This window comes from Zootoca vivipara, chromosome 2, assembly GCF_963506605.1.
Source record: "Zootoca vivipara chromosome 2, rZooViv1.1, whole genome shotgun sequence".
NCBI lineage: Eukaryota > Metazoa > Chordata > Lepidosauria > Squamata > Lacertidae > Zootoca > Zootoca vivipara.
This window is the reverse complement of record NC_083277.1, coordinates 105694897-105708547: the sequence shown is the minus strand read 5'-3', so window position 1 is coordinate 105708547 and position 13651 is coordinate 105694897. Positions and strand designations below refer to the sequence as shown.

Below are 13651 nucleotides of genomic sequence, written 5' to 3'. Positions count from 1 at the left end.
GCTTTCTCCTATATATCATCCCTATGCTGGCAGACCCTCTCAAGTCCTGGAAGCAATCCTGGTTTCTGATTTGATCCCAGAATGTCCTGCTTTTCCTTAGGAAAAACCTTCTGAAATAATTTTCAGAACCCAGCGGCCAGAGACAGACTTTTGCCAGGCGGGAAGAAAGATGGAAAGGTGACCCTGCCATTGGTTTCGTCGTTTGGTGGTTTGGTTGCCAACATGAGACAAATTAGTTTTTGTCTAGCACGTGATTTTAAGGACCGATGTCAGGGAAAGTGTGTGTATGAGTACACAAGCCTTTGGCATTTTCCTTTGTATATAAATACAGGCAGAAGAGAAACTGCAGTCTATGCTTCTGAGATACGGGGTGGGGTAGAATGTGCCTTAGCTTAGGACCTCCCTATCTTTTAACATGTCTTAGCTCTCAGCATCCCACAGCTGCCCAGTTGCAGTGGGACCAGGGATCAGAGCATGCTTCTAACTGGTGCCCTCGCCACCCCAGGGACCCCTGTCACTCTCTCCCAGCTTTCTTTCTCAGTCCTGCTAACGCTTTGCTCCATTTCTTTCAGGTTGTTGGTGGGAGCACCACAGGCGGCTGCTTTGCCAGGTCAAAAGGCCAACAGGACTGGCGGCTTGTATGCCTGTCCCTTGACCCATGAGATTAATGACTGCCACCGAGTGCCCATTGATGAGGGAGGTAAGCTAGCAGCACTGTGAAAACACCCAAGGCTTTTCCTATGGTGTCATTCAGTGTCTGATTTGGATCAGGGTGATTAAACTGGAGTCAGTTTGGAATTGGAGTTGGGCATGATGATGATGATGATATTTATACCCCACCCATCTACCTGGGTTTCTCCAGCCACTCTGGGCGGCTTACAGCATATCTAAAAACATAAAGCAGGGATGTCCAACAGGTTGATCACGATCTGCTGGTCGATCCCCGGGAAGTTTTGGTAGATCACGGTCAATCACTGGCTTCTCCATCTGGCCCCTCCCCCTCCCCCTGCCCTCTAGATCGGCAGTACGAAAGACAGAGGTCTCGCTGCGAGGTCGACTGTTTCATAAGTGATCCCTTGGTGAATGGTTAAATTCATTTCTTCCTTTGCCCTGTTCCCCCCCAATGGGTTCCCCCCTAAAAAAGCTCATCAACTTTGCCCTGAACCCCCCCCCAAAAAAATGGGGTAGATCATTCCGTCCCTGACATAAAACATCAAGCATTAAAAACCTCCCAATACAGGGCTGCCTTCAGATGACTTCTAAAAGTTGTGTAATTCTTTATCTCCTTGACATCTGAAGGGAGGGCATTCCACAGGGAGGGCACCACTGCCGAGAAGGCCCTCTGCCTGGTTCCCTGTAACTTTGCTTCTCGCAGTTAGGGAACCAGCAGAAGACCCTCGGAGAAGGACCTCAGTGTCCGGGCTGAGCGACGGGGGTGGAGGCGCTCCTTCAGGTATACTGATACCATTTCCTGCATCCTGTGCATGGCTTAATTTGATCCTGCCTGGATTTTCCACAGTGTAAACCTGCAACCTGCTTTTCAGTCACCTGCTCACACTCTGAACATGTTAAGTAAGAATCGGTTGAGTGACTGAGCACGTATTGATTGCATTTCCCTTACCATTATGTAACAATACCGTTCTCACAAGCTTGCCTTGGCACCTCGACCTCCAGAAATTTAGTACAAGCTGTACTAAAGCTAGTCCGGATTATGGTCCCTAAATCTTATCTGGATCAATTCAGTTCTCCTTAGAGGACAACGAGGAGTATTCCTATGGACACTGGCTTGGATCAGACACCTTGGCATTCCAGCACAGAATTATGCTGCCAGTCTAACACCCTTTTCTGGGTTCTTACCACATTGTTACAAACATGCTTCCCAGAGTATTCTATTCCTTAAGACCATACTACATGTGATACAGGAGGTCTGCAATTAAATCTGCCAGATTTCTTAAAAGTGACTGGACGGGAGCCACAGCATTAGGTGGACGGGAGCCACAGTTCTATGTGAGGGAGATTTATGCTGCATCTCCAGCCCAAATTGCCTCCATGGAGCTTCAGAGAGAAACACAGAAATACTTGCATTGTACCTGCTCTTAACGGAGAGATCCTGTCAAGGCATGCTATGTAAAATCCTGGCCAGTGCACCAACCCAAATTAATTACGGCTGCTCTATTGAGTACATTAAACTTAGACACCTGAATATTTTCCCTCCAGTGCTCGTGGTTGCTTTGGGGAGGGATTTAATACCCCCCACCCCACCCCACCCCGCAGTGCTGCAGTCTTTATGCAAATCAAGCTCCGTATATCTAATTTTAGCTCAAGAGGCCCATTTGTGGATCTCCCAAGACACAAGTAGTCTGGCCCTCATTGGCCACCGGATTGGTTGAGGTTATTTTCCGTCCCAACGTACAGTGGTACCTCTACTTACGAATTTAATGCGTTCCAAACGCACATTTGTAAGTCGAAAAAATTTGTAAGTCTAATCCCATAGGAATGCATTGGGAGGAAAAAATCGTAAGTAGAAGCAACCCTATCTAAAAATTCGTAAGTAGAAAAAATCCTATCTAAACTGCATCCAAGATGGCGGACGGAGCTCCATTCGTAAGTAGAAACATTCGTAAGTAGAGTTATTCGTAAGTAGAGGTACCACTGTATTAGGAAAGGAGCAAATGCTCCGTATCCTGTCCTGCATAATGGAGGGATGAGCTTGAATCCATACGTAAGTTGAGATTGATATTGTCTCTCCATCTCCTCCATACCTTGCAGTTGACCTGAAGAAGGAGAGCAAGGAGAACCAATGGCTGGGAGTCACCGTCAAGAGCCAGGGGCCCGGCGGCAAGATTGTGGTCAGTGGCCGTGGATGGATGGGTGGGTGGTCATTCTGTTAACCTGTTTGGGTCTGGATTTCAGAATATAGGCTGCTGTCCTCTGTGTCATGCTGGCCACATGACCTGGAAGCTATACGGCGGCTCCCTCGGCCAATAATGCGAGATGAGCGCGCAACCCCAGAGTCGGTCACGACTGGACCTAATGGTCAGGGTCTTTACCTTTACCTCTGTGTCATATATACCCTGTTTCCCCCTTTTTAAGGCGTAGTCATAAAGTAAGCCATGGCAGGATTTTTAACCTTTTGCAAAATATAAGACATACCCCCAAAATAAGACATACCTTCATGCCATGTGGAGTGAGACCGCCGAGCGCCCCAGCCAGCCAGTGGGACCCAGTATGCCAGCTGCGGCAGCGCCCAGCAACTCGGAAGAACCCAGCAGCCACAGTAGCAGGAGAAGGAGCTCCTTGCTCTTTCCTCAGGGTTTTTTCTTTGGGGAGGGAAGGTTTAGTGCAGTGGTTCCCATTCTTCTTTTGGCAACGCCCCAGCTAATCATCTCTAAAATCCTGATCTCCGCCCCCCTCCCAGTGACATAAAAATTCTTATTATTCAAAAAGTGAACTCCTATTCACGTGGAGGAAGCTAATAACTCATTCTCGAATTGCCCCCCTTAAAAATCAGATTGTCCCCCCTGTGGGGCGTGTGCCCCATGTTGGGAACCACAGGTTTAGCGGATTATCGTGGAAAGAGTTATGTGGAAGCAGGTGGGTGGAGGGATATGAAAGGAGACAGATTTCAGATGAGCTGAGGACAGTTGGGATAAGGTGAGGTTAAGAAGAGACCCCCCCTTGCTGATTTTGTGTTCACATTAGGGCTGGGCGATATCTGGTTGTCAACATCACAATATATCTCCAGGTAAACATCACAATATACTGATAACATCGTGATGTCTGAAATAAGGATGGAGCTATGTAGAGGCCATTGGCTGGTTTCAGGGCTTTTCCCGCATCATGATTTTTGCCTAGCACACACAAACGCGCATCACGATTTGCGACACATTGCCAGGTCAAAAATTATGAAGCTGATAGTAGGGTATGGACTCTAAACCGGTTTTGGATGATCACAATGATACTGCATATCGTCCAGCCCTAGTTCACATCAGCAGTGCAAACCAATGCTAGGTCATTTGGTAGGTGGGGTTATTCAGAAAGGTGTATTTCACACAACCATTAGGGTCACATTCAGTGGAGTTGTGTGAGGATCTCTTAGATATAACTGCTCTGCTTCCTGGATAGAAAGTTTGGCATTTCTGTGTCTTGTAACTGAAACAGCCTGGGAAGGGGTGTATAGTTGGGGAAGGCTCAACTCTGATAACACCCACATGGATAAATCATTCTAGTGGTGTGTTTGCTGTTTTGTAAAGAGGAACACGCACTTCTGTACACCTGTGTCACTTGGGAACAGCCCAGAAGTCAGGATGTATTGATCTGATATAACAATTCATGAACATGGTCTGTGTCTGAGCCAATTTACACCATCAGAGAAAGCACACACTAAGTTCTTTGTGCACATGGAAAGCTAGTGTGTTAGGGAATAGGTTAGGCCAACCCTTATTAATGACACAATTGCTTTCTGAGTGCAGGGATTTTAAACGACACTGCCGACATGGGCTACCATATGTCCGGATCTATCATTTTTATTGTATTCTGTATGTGTTTATGACAATAAACCCTATATATACATAGATGCCGTTCATTGTGGGGGGAAGTTGTGCAAACTATGAGCTGCACCTTCTTTCCAAATGACCTTGGGAAGAGAAAGCACAACTCATTGATGATGCTTTCCTGCTTTTTGGAATCTTCTAACAGCATTATTGGTTTCTCACCCTGGGATATTCCCCTTCCACCTGTTTATGTGTGTGTCCTCAGTATGCAAGAAATCTTGGACTGTTTTGCATGACCACATGGCATTTTGCCCCCAAGCCTTTTTACCCAAGAACTGACTTAGCTTGGAGTAAATGTTGTCATATGGTCTTCCATATCGGGACATTTAAATACCTTCTGCTTAGATACCATAAGGGAGGAATTAAGCCACGTAAATAGCTTCCTGGGTTAAATGTTTGATATAACCATGCAGTTCTGTGCAGGGATGCCAGAAGGCAGCAGATTTTTTTTTCCTAACCCACTTTGCCATGTCCTTTCCCTTCCCATGTATCCCAGACCTGTGCCCACTTGTACGAAGCACGGAACCGGGTAAACGAATCTCTGGAGACGAGGGACGTAATCGGCCGCTGCTACATGCTCAGCGAGGGGCTGCAAGTCTCTGACGAACTGGATGGCGGCGAGTGGAAATTCTGTGAAGGGCGGCCACAGGGACACGACCGCTTTGGCTTCTGCCAGCAAGGAGTGGCGACCGGCTTCACTGCAGATAGGCATTATATCCTCTTTGGAGCGCCTGGTACCTACAACTGGAAGGGTAAGCTGCCACACATATGCCTGACCCAGGGGGCGTGGGGAGCGTTAAATAACACAGCTCTGACCTGACACCCATCAGTGTTATGTAAACCAACTGTGCTGGGTTTGGAGGCTATGATAGCTTCCAGCAGGTCAGTTGGTGAAGGTCCTGTTGCTTCCCCCAAAATTAGAGAATGGAGCAGGGCCAGAGAGCACCATCCTTGCGATTTCCATTTCCTTGGGAGCACAGGGAGCCGCCTGGTCAGACCTCTGGTTCATTCTGCTCAGTATTGTCTGCACTGACCGGCAGCTGCTCCCCAGGGTTTCAGACAGAATTCCCCCCTCCCCGGAGGATGGCAGGAGTGAAATCAGGACTTCCCGCATGTGCTTTGTCATTGAGCAAAGGCCCTTATCCAACATGACCAGTACTGCACCTCTGTGGCAGATGGAAAAGTCACTGGGTGCTCCCACCTTGATCAGCAGCACCCCTTGTGCATTGCTGGTGATTTACACCTCCTCCAAGGAAACGCTAGTGGGATGCATGGCAGTTCTGACCTTTGATTGCCTAGTAGTCAGGGGTGTCAGAACCACGTGAATCACCAATCGCCATGCTCATCACGCACCCCTGCCATCTCTTTGCCAATTGGAACAGCCCAATGAGCGTTCCAGTTCTGAGTACCTGCTGGGTTGTGAACCCACACACCCCATATGGACCTGGTGGATGAACCAGGTACAGCTTCCGAGTCTCATTGGAGATAGCTGGGAAAACTGCAATGTGCAATTCACCCACGCATTGCTGTCGTACTGTGCTGTGAGGCCGCGGATCCTCAACCCAACCTCTTCCTCCCCCCCCCGCCAATCACTAACAGGTGTTTGGTTTGGCAGGGACCATACGGGCAGAGCTGAGTGGCTTGAATTTGAGTTACTACGACGACGGGCCGTATGAAGCCGGGGGAGAGAAGGACCAGGACCCCTCGCTCATCCCCTTGCCTGCCAACAGCTACCTTGGTACGGGGTTGCGCCCAGCAGGCGAAGCATCGCAGAGCAATTGGACAGGCCACCCGCAGGGCAGGGTGTTGATGAGGCTAAAGAGCAACATCTGGAAAGGAGCTTCTGGCTTCAAGGATAGCCATAAATACAACCAACGATCATAAAAAATAATAACGAGAACCCTTATTTGTGGGATTCTCAATAAGCAGACATTTCATTCTCATGACCTTAGGGCAAACCTGGCTTAACCGATTTGCCAGTTGCCGACACTGGTGGCTCAGAGACAAGGCAATGCTGGAAAAAATCCCAGCCAGGTGCGACCCAGGCCCTGCTAAGTCTCCCCGACTCTGTGATGCTTCCCTGCCTGGGCGCCAAGGTTTCTCATACTGCTAACCTCTCTCTCTTCTCTCTCTCTCTTTCCTTCCGTTGGCCTTGCAGGGATATTGTTTGTGACAAACATTGATAGCTCAGACCCTGACCAGCTGGTCTATAAAACGCCAGAGCCCAGCGAACGGGTTCCCGGGAGTGTTGGAGATGTGGCCCTCAATAGTTACTTAGGTTTGTAAGGTGTTGGTGTGCCCGTCTCCTGTGATTTCTGCCTCTCGCCCTTTCTCCCTGGAAATCCCTCTTCTTCCTTAGCATTTCTTTTTTTTTCTGCTAGTGTATGTTGTTCTCCCCTTTCTGTTGTGTTTTGTCAGCCCCAGCAACCCCTCACCCCCCCAAACCCACCAATACATGAGTGTAGTGGAATAGAGCAGAAAGCTGCAGATTCTGATTTAGCAATAGTCAGGTAATTTAGGTGGCTATGACAGATTTAGGAGAAGCAGTTCTGGGTAAGTGGCTTCATAATAACTGACCTCTAGGTGCAGTTAGTTTCTGTATGCATTACCATTAGTATCTTAGGTATTAAATTGGCTTTTTGCCGTGGGCCTTTTCTAATATTTGGAAAGCCCTCCTTAAGGAGGCATTCTGGCACCAACATTATAAGCTTTTCAGTGGCAGGTGAATTCTGTTTATCTCTGTTTTTTTTAAGCTTTTGGGGTTTTGTTGTTTTTGATTTTTTAAACCTATGTCTTGCATTTCATTTATTTGTTGGTTTTAAATTCTGTTCATATGTCACGTGAATCTTATTTGCACTTTTGTATAGTCCCTGGAGTCTTTTTTTAAAAAATAAAGGGCAGCTTAAAAAGATTTGAAACATATAAACAAACGAAACCTATGTTTAAAACAATTAGAGAAGAGGTAGAGGAGCACAAGAGGTTTTGTGTGTGCTTTGAAGAACATGGGCTGCATTGAAGAAGTTTTCTTGCATAATGTTGGTATTTTTTAGTTTCATCCCAGTATTATCTGAGCTTCTGAGACAATATAGAACAGGCAACCCCCAAACTGCGGCCCTCCAGATGTTTTGGCCTACAACTCCCATGATCCCTAGCTAACAGGACCAGTGGTTGGGGAAGATGGGAATTGTAGTCCAAAACATCTGGAGGGCCGAAGTTTGGGGATGCCTGATATAGAATTTTCAATTTTGTGTGTGTGAAAGGGACAGTAGAACTGGAAAGGAAGCCAAATGTTGAGCTGTAAGCCTAGATTGGAGTGGAAAACGTCACAAGAGAGGGAGTTATAGCCATGTGAAGGGAAGGTTTGAGCTTGGTCACAGAAGTTCTACCTTCCTAACAGGAGCATCTTTTGCTGATACTGCAAAATATATCCTTACAACCCTGACAGCTAGAAACCTGAATCGCAGTCTCAACCAAGCTCTTTTACGGCAGAGTCTTCAGTGGGGGAGAGATAACCTAGGATGCAATTCTATGCACACTTATCTGGAGATGAGTCCCCAGTGAACACTGTGGGGACTTCCTTCTGAGTAAACAGGCATATGATTGCACTTAACTGGTTGACCTTGGGCCGGCCACCACCTCTCTGTGAGTAACCTACCTCACAGGGTTGTTGTGAGGATGAAATGGGGGAGAGAAAGAAGAACCATTCTCCTTGGAGGAAAGGTGGAGTATAAAAGCAATAATAAGAATTAAGAGTGGAGCACATGGTCAGTTCTTCCAGTGCAACTTAAAAGTGCTTTGCTTTTGGCTGGATTGTATTCTTGCTGTTTTCAAGAAATGAAAGATGAGATTCCTGGGAATGGGTGCCAGATTCCAGATAATGCACGGCATTCCACAAAAACAAACAAGCACCCAAAAAAAGAAGTAGCAGGCAAATTTCCCAGTGTATAAATAGCAACTTTACACACACAAACACACACATACACACACTCAAACATGCCCCAATGCAAACATTGCATACATGCACTCAGAACCAACTTGAATGTTTTGAAAAAAGCATCTTGCAATGTCTGCCTTCAGGTGGGGGGTAGCTCAGTCGGTAGAGCATGAGGCTCTTAATCTCAGGGCCATGGGTTTGAGCCCCATGTTGGGCCAAAGATTCCTCCGTTGCAGGGGGTTGGACTCGATGACCCTCGAGATCCCTTTCCAACCCTACAGGTCTACGATTCTAACAAGGACATGTGTGGGACTGCAGGCTTGAATGCTCTCCTACATCATAAGCTCTGTACCTGTTGGAAGGTAGCACATAAGAGAGAAGTCTGAGCTGGGACACTTCTCTCCGATGCACTCACTTTTTACATGAAGGCCATTTTTGACACAGAGGAGCTTTCCAAGATGCCCACTCAGACCTTGGCTTCACACTGCTGTCTGTTTGGAATGAAACCAAACCAAACCAAACCAAACCATGATACCTGGTTTGAGTTGTTAACTCCAAACTGTGGGTTGTGGTCTGTTGCTCCCTCTAGGGGAGGAGTGATGCTGGAGCAATCAGTGTTTTCATGGCCTGCTGTTAACTATGGTTTGCTCTCATGAGCAAACACAGGCTGCAAACCCTCCAGGTTCCTTGTGGTGGAAATCTTGCACCGGTGACTGACAGGGGATGGTGACTGCTCCAAGCCTGGCTACAGGCTCCTCTGAAGTCTGGGTGCCCTTTGGCCTGACCAACACCAGAGGTGCAGGGAGCTCTGAAAGAACATAAGAGTGTGATGTCTGGCCATAGATCTATGTGGTCTTGTCTCGGACAGGGAGCTCTCAAGTGGGGTGTGAAAAAGGTAGTTGCACTCTGTTATTAATATCCAGTATATATTAATTAGAGGTATCCTGTCTGCTTGAAGAGGATTCAGTTTCTTGATATTACAGCTACCAACTGCAGATAGACCTATGCCCAGTGAGCATGGCTAACCCTTTTAAGAGCTATTTATGCTAATAGCCTGTCCTCCCATCCTGTAGCAATGGACTCAGTGAGCTAATTTCACATTGCATATCAATTTGCACTTCCTTTTGCTTCTCCTGAATCTGCCTTCAGTAAGTTTCATTGGCTGACCCTGAGTTCTAGTGATTTGAATGGACACCTCTCCTCTGTAGAGCTGTGAAGGGCCCCTATTAACATTTGGCCCCCAACTTCACCCAGCTCTGTTGGCTGGAGGTGGCAGAGACATTTGGCAACTGGAGGTGATGGCGGCGTTGAAGGGGGGGGTAGACTGTACGCCTTAGGGACCGGCATCATCCGTTGCCAATCCTCTGCTGTAAATGCTAGTCAGCAGGGCACCAGCTGAGGAGCAAGGTGGGTCATTGTAAGCTGGGGGGTGGGGAGCAGTGGGGTGAAAAGCTGCAGGTGGGGTAGGAACTGCTGTGTGGCTCACAGATACATTTACCATAGCATAGACAAGAAAGGTAAAACAGGAGTGGGGGAAACTATGTAGTGTGAGAGGAGCAGGATTAGACTGCAGATGTGGGGGTTGGCACTTAGGGGAGCCTAGAACCACCCTTTTCCCACTGACTGCCCCTTGTTGCATGGTATCTGTGTTGCTTGTGCCTGTCTGCATGCTTGGTACTAAGCAGTGGGGAGGAATGTTCATTCTGGCTGATCCTACCTGATGCAGGAGCTTCATGCTTGGTCCATCATGTGTTCTCCTATATTCTAAGATGCAAGTGGCGCTGTGGTCTAAACCACTGAGCCTCTTGGGCTTGCCGATCAGAAGGTCGGCAGTTCGAATCCCCGCAACAGAGTGAACTCCCGTTACTCTGTCCCAGCTCCTGCCAACCTAGCAGTTCTAAAGCACGCCAGTGCAAGTAGATAAATAGGTACTGCTGTGGCAGGAAGGTAAATGGCGTTTCCATGAGCTCTGGCTTCCGTCACGGTGTTCCGTTGAGCCAGAAGCAGTTTAGTCATGCTGGTCACATGGCCCAGAAAGCTGTCTGTGGACAAACGCTGGCTCCCTCGGCCTGAAAGCGAGATGAGCGCCACAACCCCATAGTTGCCTTTGACTGGACTTAACTATCCAGGGGTCTTTTACCTTTACCTTTTACCTTCTAAGACAGGGATAGGGAACCTTCTGGCCTCCAAATATTGTTGGACTCCCAACTCTCATTAGCCCCAACCACTATGGTCAGGGATGCTGGGAGGTCCAGCAGCATCCGGAGTCCTCACCCCTGCGCTAATGCACCAGACCTTCCTGGGATTACAGTGGGCCAATCACTGAACAGGAACAGGGCTGTAGGGCACCTGTCTACTCATAGTTGTCCCCGCCCCTTGCTGTCCTCAAATAGAGCATCCTTTGTCTCATAGTAGGATAGGAACCTAGTGAGATTCAGCTGCTGCTGATGGAGGAGGACGAGGGGTGGCAAAGGACCAGCCCTGCTTGGAGAAGTGCCAGGGGTTTTGAAAAACCAGAGAACTATCCTGGGGCCCAAGATTTCCTGTCTTAGTTCACACCTGCTTCTTTCCAGCCCCACCTTCCTCCAACAGCCTGCCTCCTGCAACCCTCCCAGTCTCCCACCCAGCTTACGGACTGCTCTTGCATGCATGCCAGCCACAGTGTGCCTTTGCTTCCCACCCAGCTGCCATTTCACCCATTACAGCCCCTCCTGCCTGAGATAGCTCTTAGATAGATGGGGTATCCAACACGTTGCCCTCCGGATGTCACTGGACTGTAGGCCAAATTCAACTAAATAGTTGCGCTAGCAGAGACCAGTGCAATGAGTCCCACTGGCATTGCAGGGATTTCCCCTCTTTCCTCCACCCTGCTGGATCCAGGAGTACCCCCCCCCCAGAACAGCATGCGCCAGAAAAAGAGGGGAAATGTTTCCACCTGGCAAGCAAAGGTCACCTTAGCATGACTTTGAGTTCCACCCCAGAACTCTCATCTTCTCTAACCTTTGATCATGCTGGGTGGGGCTGATGGGAGCCATAGTCACCACGTTGGCCAACTCTGAGCAATGGCTGTGTCATGGGTATGGGTAAGACCAGATTTTAGTACTGGGGCTACAAAGTGCCTTTTCCCATTTCCCCTGCAACCTAACACCATCCCTTCGAAGTTTGATCTTGGTTCTTCAAGGGATATTTTAGAGCTACCCACTGTGGTTTAGTGCCAGCGCTTTCGTCGTTTGAGCCCTGCCACGCCAGCAGGCTTCACTGCTGCTCTGGAAGAGTCGTCCTGGCTGTTGCATTTTCCCTCCTTTCATTTATTCTTCCCTCTTTTCAAGTCCCATGTGCTTTTGGGGCTGGAAAATGGTTGTGGCTGAAAAGCAGAGAAGAGTTGTCATTCCAGCATCCTGGGAACAAACTGCAGTTCCCAGGATTCTTGGGGGACGTCACGTGCTTTCAATGTATGGTGGTACGTAGGCAGCCTATGCCTTGAGGGCTGCTTTCCGGGGAAAGCCTTGCATGCCCTATCAAACGCATCTATCGAAAGCCTTCTCCTCTCCAGAGCAGAGGCCCCAGGCCTCCTGCTGCTTCCCATCCCACCACGCAGAGGCTACTTGTAATGTATATATATAAGGAGTCACATTTGCATTCTTGGCCAGTGTCCACCCCTCAGCCATGGACTTTCTCCCAGTTCTCTGGCTCCCACAACACACAGTGGGGAAGGGGGTGACAGGGAGAGAGTGTGGGCGGGAAGCAGGGGGTGGAGAGTCCACGGGCTTTTCCTGCAGGAAGAACCTTTTCAGAAAGGCAGGGTTTTTTTGGTTATGAGAAGTCTTTAACTCCACAGCTATGAGAGGTGGTGGGAGGCATCCCTGACCCTCCTTCTGCAGCTGGTTGACATGTTTCTCGGTTGCATTTGTTAATTAATTAAAATGTGTATAAATTTTAATTGCCCTTTGTTGTGATGCTGAAGCCCAGCTTTAAAAAGCAACAGCAGCAGCTCTTTAGAGAACTAATAATAATAATAATGATAATAATCTTAAAGAAGGTGGCTGCTTTAAAACCAGTCAGCTGGACATCCTGCTCCTGGTCTGTGCATGTTTCGCAGTCCTTGGACAAAACCTGCTCCTCCTTTAAGAAGCCCATTCTTTAGTGCAGGCTTCCCCACCCTGGTGTTGGTCAGACATCGTTGGACTCCAATTCCTATCATCCCATACCATTTGTTCCGCTGGCTGGGGCTGATGGGAGTTGGAGTCCAACAACTTCTGGAGGTCAGCGTGCTGGAGGCTGACCTGCTGTAAATCATAATTAGGCAGACCCAAATTATCCATATTCATGGCTAGATATGCTACAAACCCCAGCTGCTTGTGACACTTGTGTTGTGGGTTGGCCATTACGAGCTTATCCCACACATATTTTGCCCTGCTCTTTCTAGCCACAGGTATGTGCTTAAAGCTCTGTGCCCAATTTTTTTTGGGGGGAGGGGGTGGTGTTACCTCTGAGCTTTCCCAGCAATAATTCACTCTCTAGCGGTCAATCGGACCAAAGTCAATTCCGGTTTTTCTCGGATTGCTGTTTGCTCCAATTGAGCTTTAAAGAGCGGGTTTTCATGGGGCAAGCTCCAGAGCAGAAAAAGAGGGTGCTCAAACACAGAGCTTTAAAGCACAGACCATGCCTGGAAAGGTAAGTGTGGACAAACCCTAAATTAGCCCAACTGTCAAGAAACATGAAGATATCCAATTCCAGCTCCAAGCAGCAGAGGAGGCAGATGACATGTTCCTTATCTTACCCACTGAGGCTAACATGGGATAGGTGAAAAGCAAGAAGTTGAGAAAAGGGAGAACAAATCTGGCTACCTAGGATTTAAGAAATAGCTTTGTTCACATGTGTAAGCAGTTTTCCAATGAAACAAAATTGCGAAAATAACAGCTTTCATTGACACCCTCGACCCAAATGAAATGGACAGTTTCTAAGCATTGGTGGTTCGTACAACGTGCATTGTGTACATGCGCATGTGCACACTAAGTTCAGAAGCCAAGAGTTGGACCAGCATTGAGATCTTATGACTTTAAAGCTTTTACTGGTGATTTGGGGACCGCATACGTCTTTTCATACTAACACCTTTCCATAACAGCCTCACCCTCCGTGATCATTAACATGCTTTTCTGTTGTT

General features: G+C 48.0%; 1 protein-coding gene across 7 annotated transcripts in view; it reads left to right on the top strand.

Moving 5' to 3' along the window:
• The window catches only part of ITGA7 (integrin subunit alpha 7), a 71462-nt gene that overhangs the window by 35136 nt on the left and 22675 nt on the right, over window positions 1-13651 (top strand). For 3 of the 7 annotated variants that reach the window (XM_035103877.2, XM_035103879.2, XM_035103878.2), the window contains exons 3-6: window positions 573-700; window positions 2770-2849; window positions 5050-5305; window positions 6169-6291. In XM_035103877.2, the coding sequence (XP_034959768.2) occupies window positions 573-700; window positions 2770-2849; window positions 5050-5305; window positions 6169-6291 (587 nt within the window). The other 4 variants (XM_060271997.1, XM_035103880.2, XM_060271996.1 and 1 more) reach the window with 4 other exon arrangements.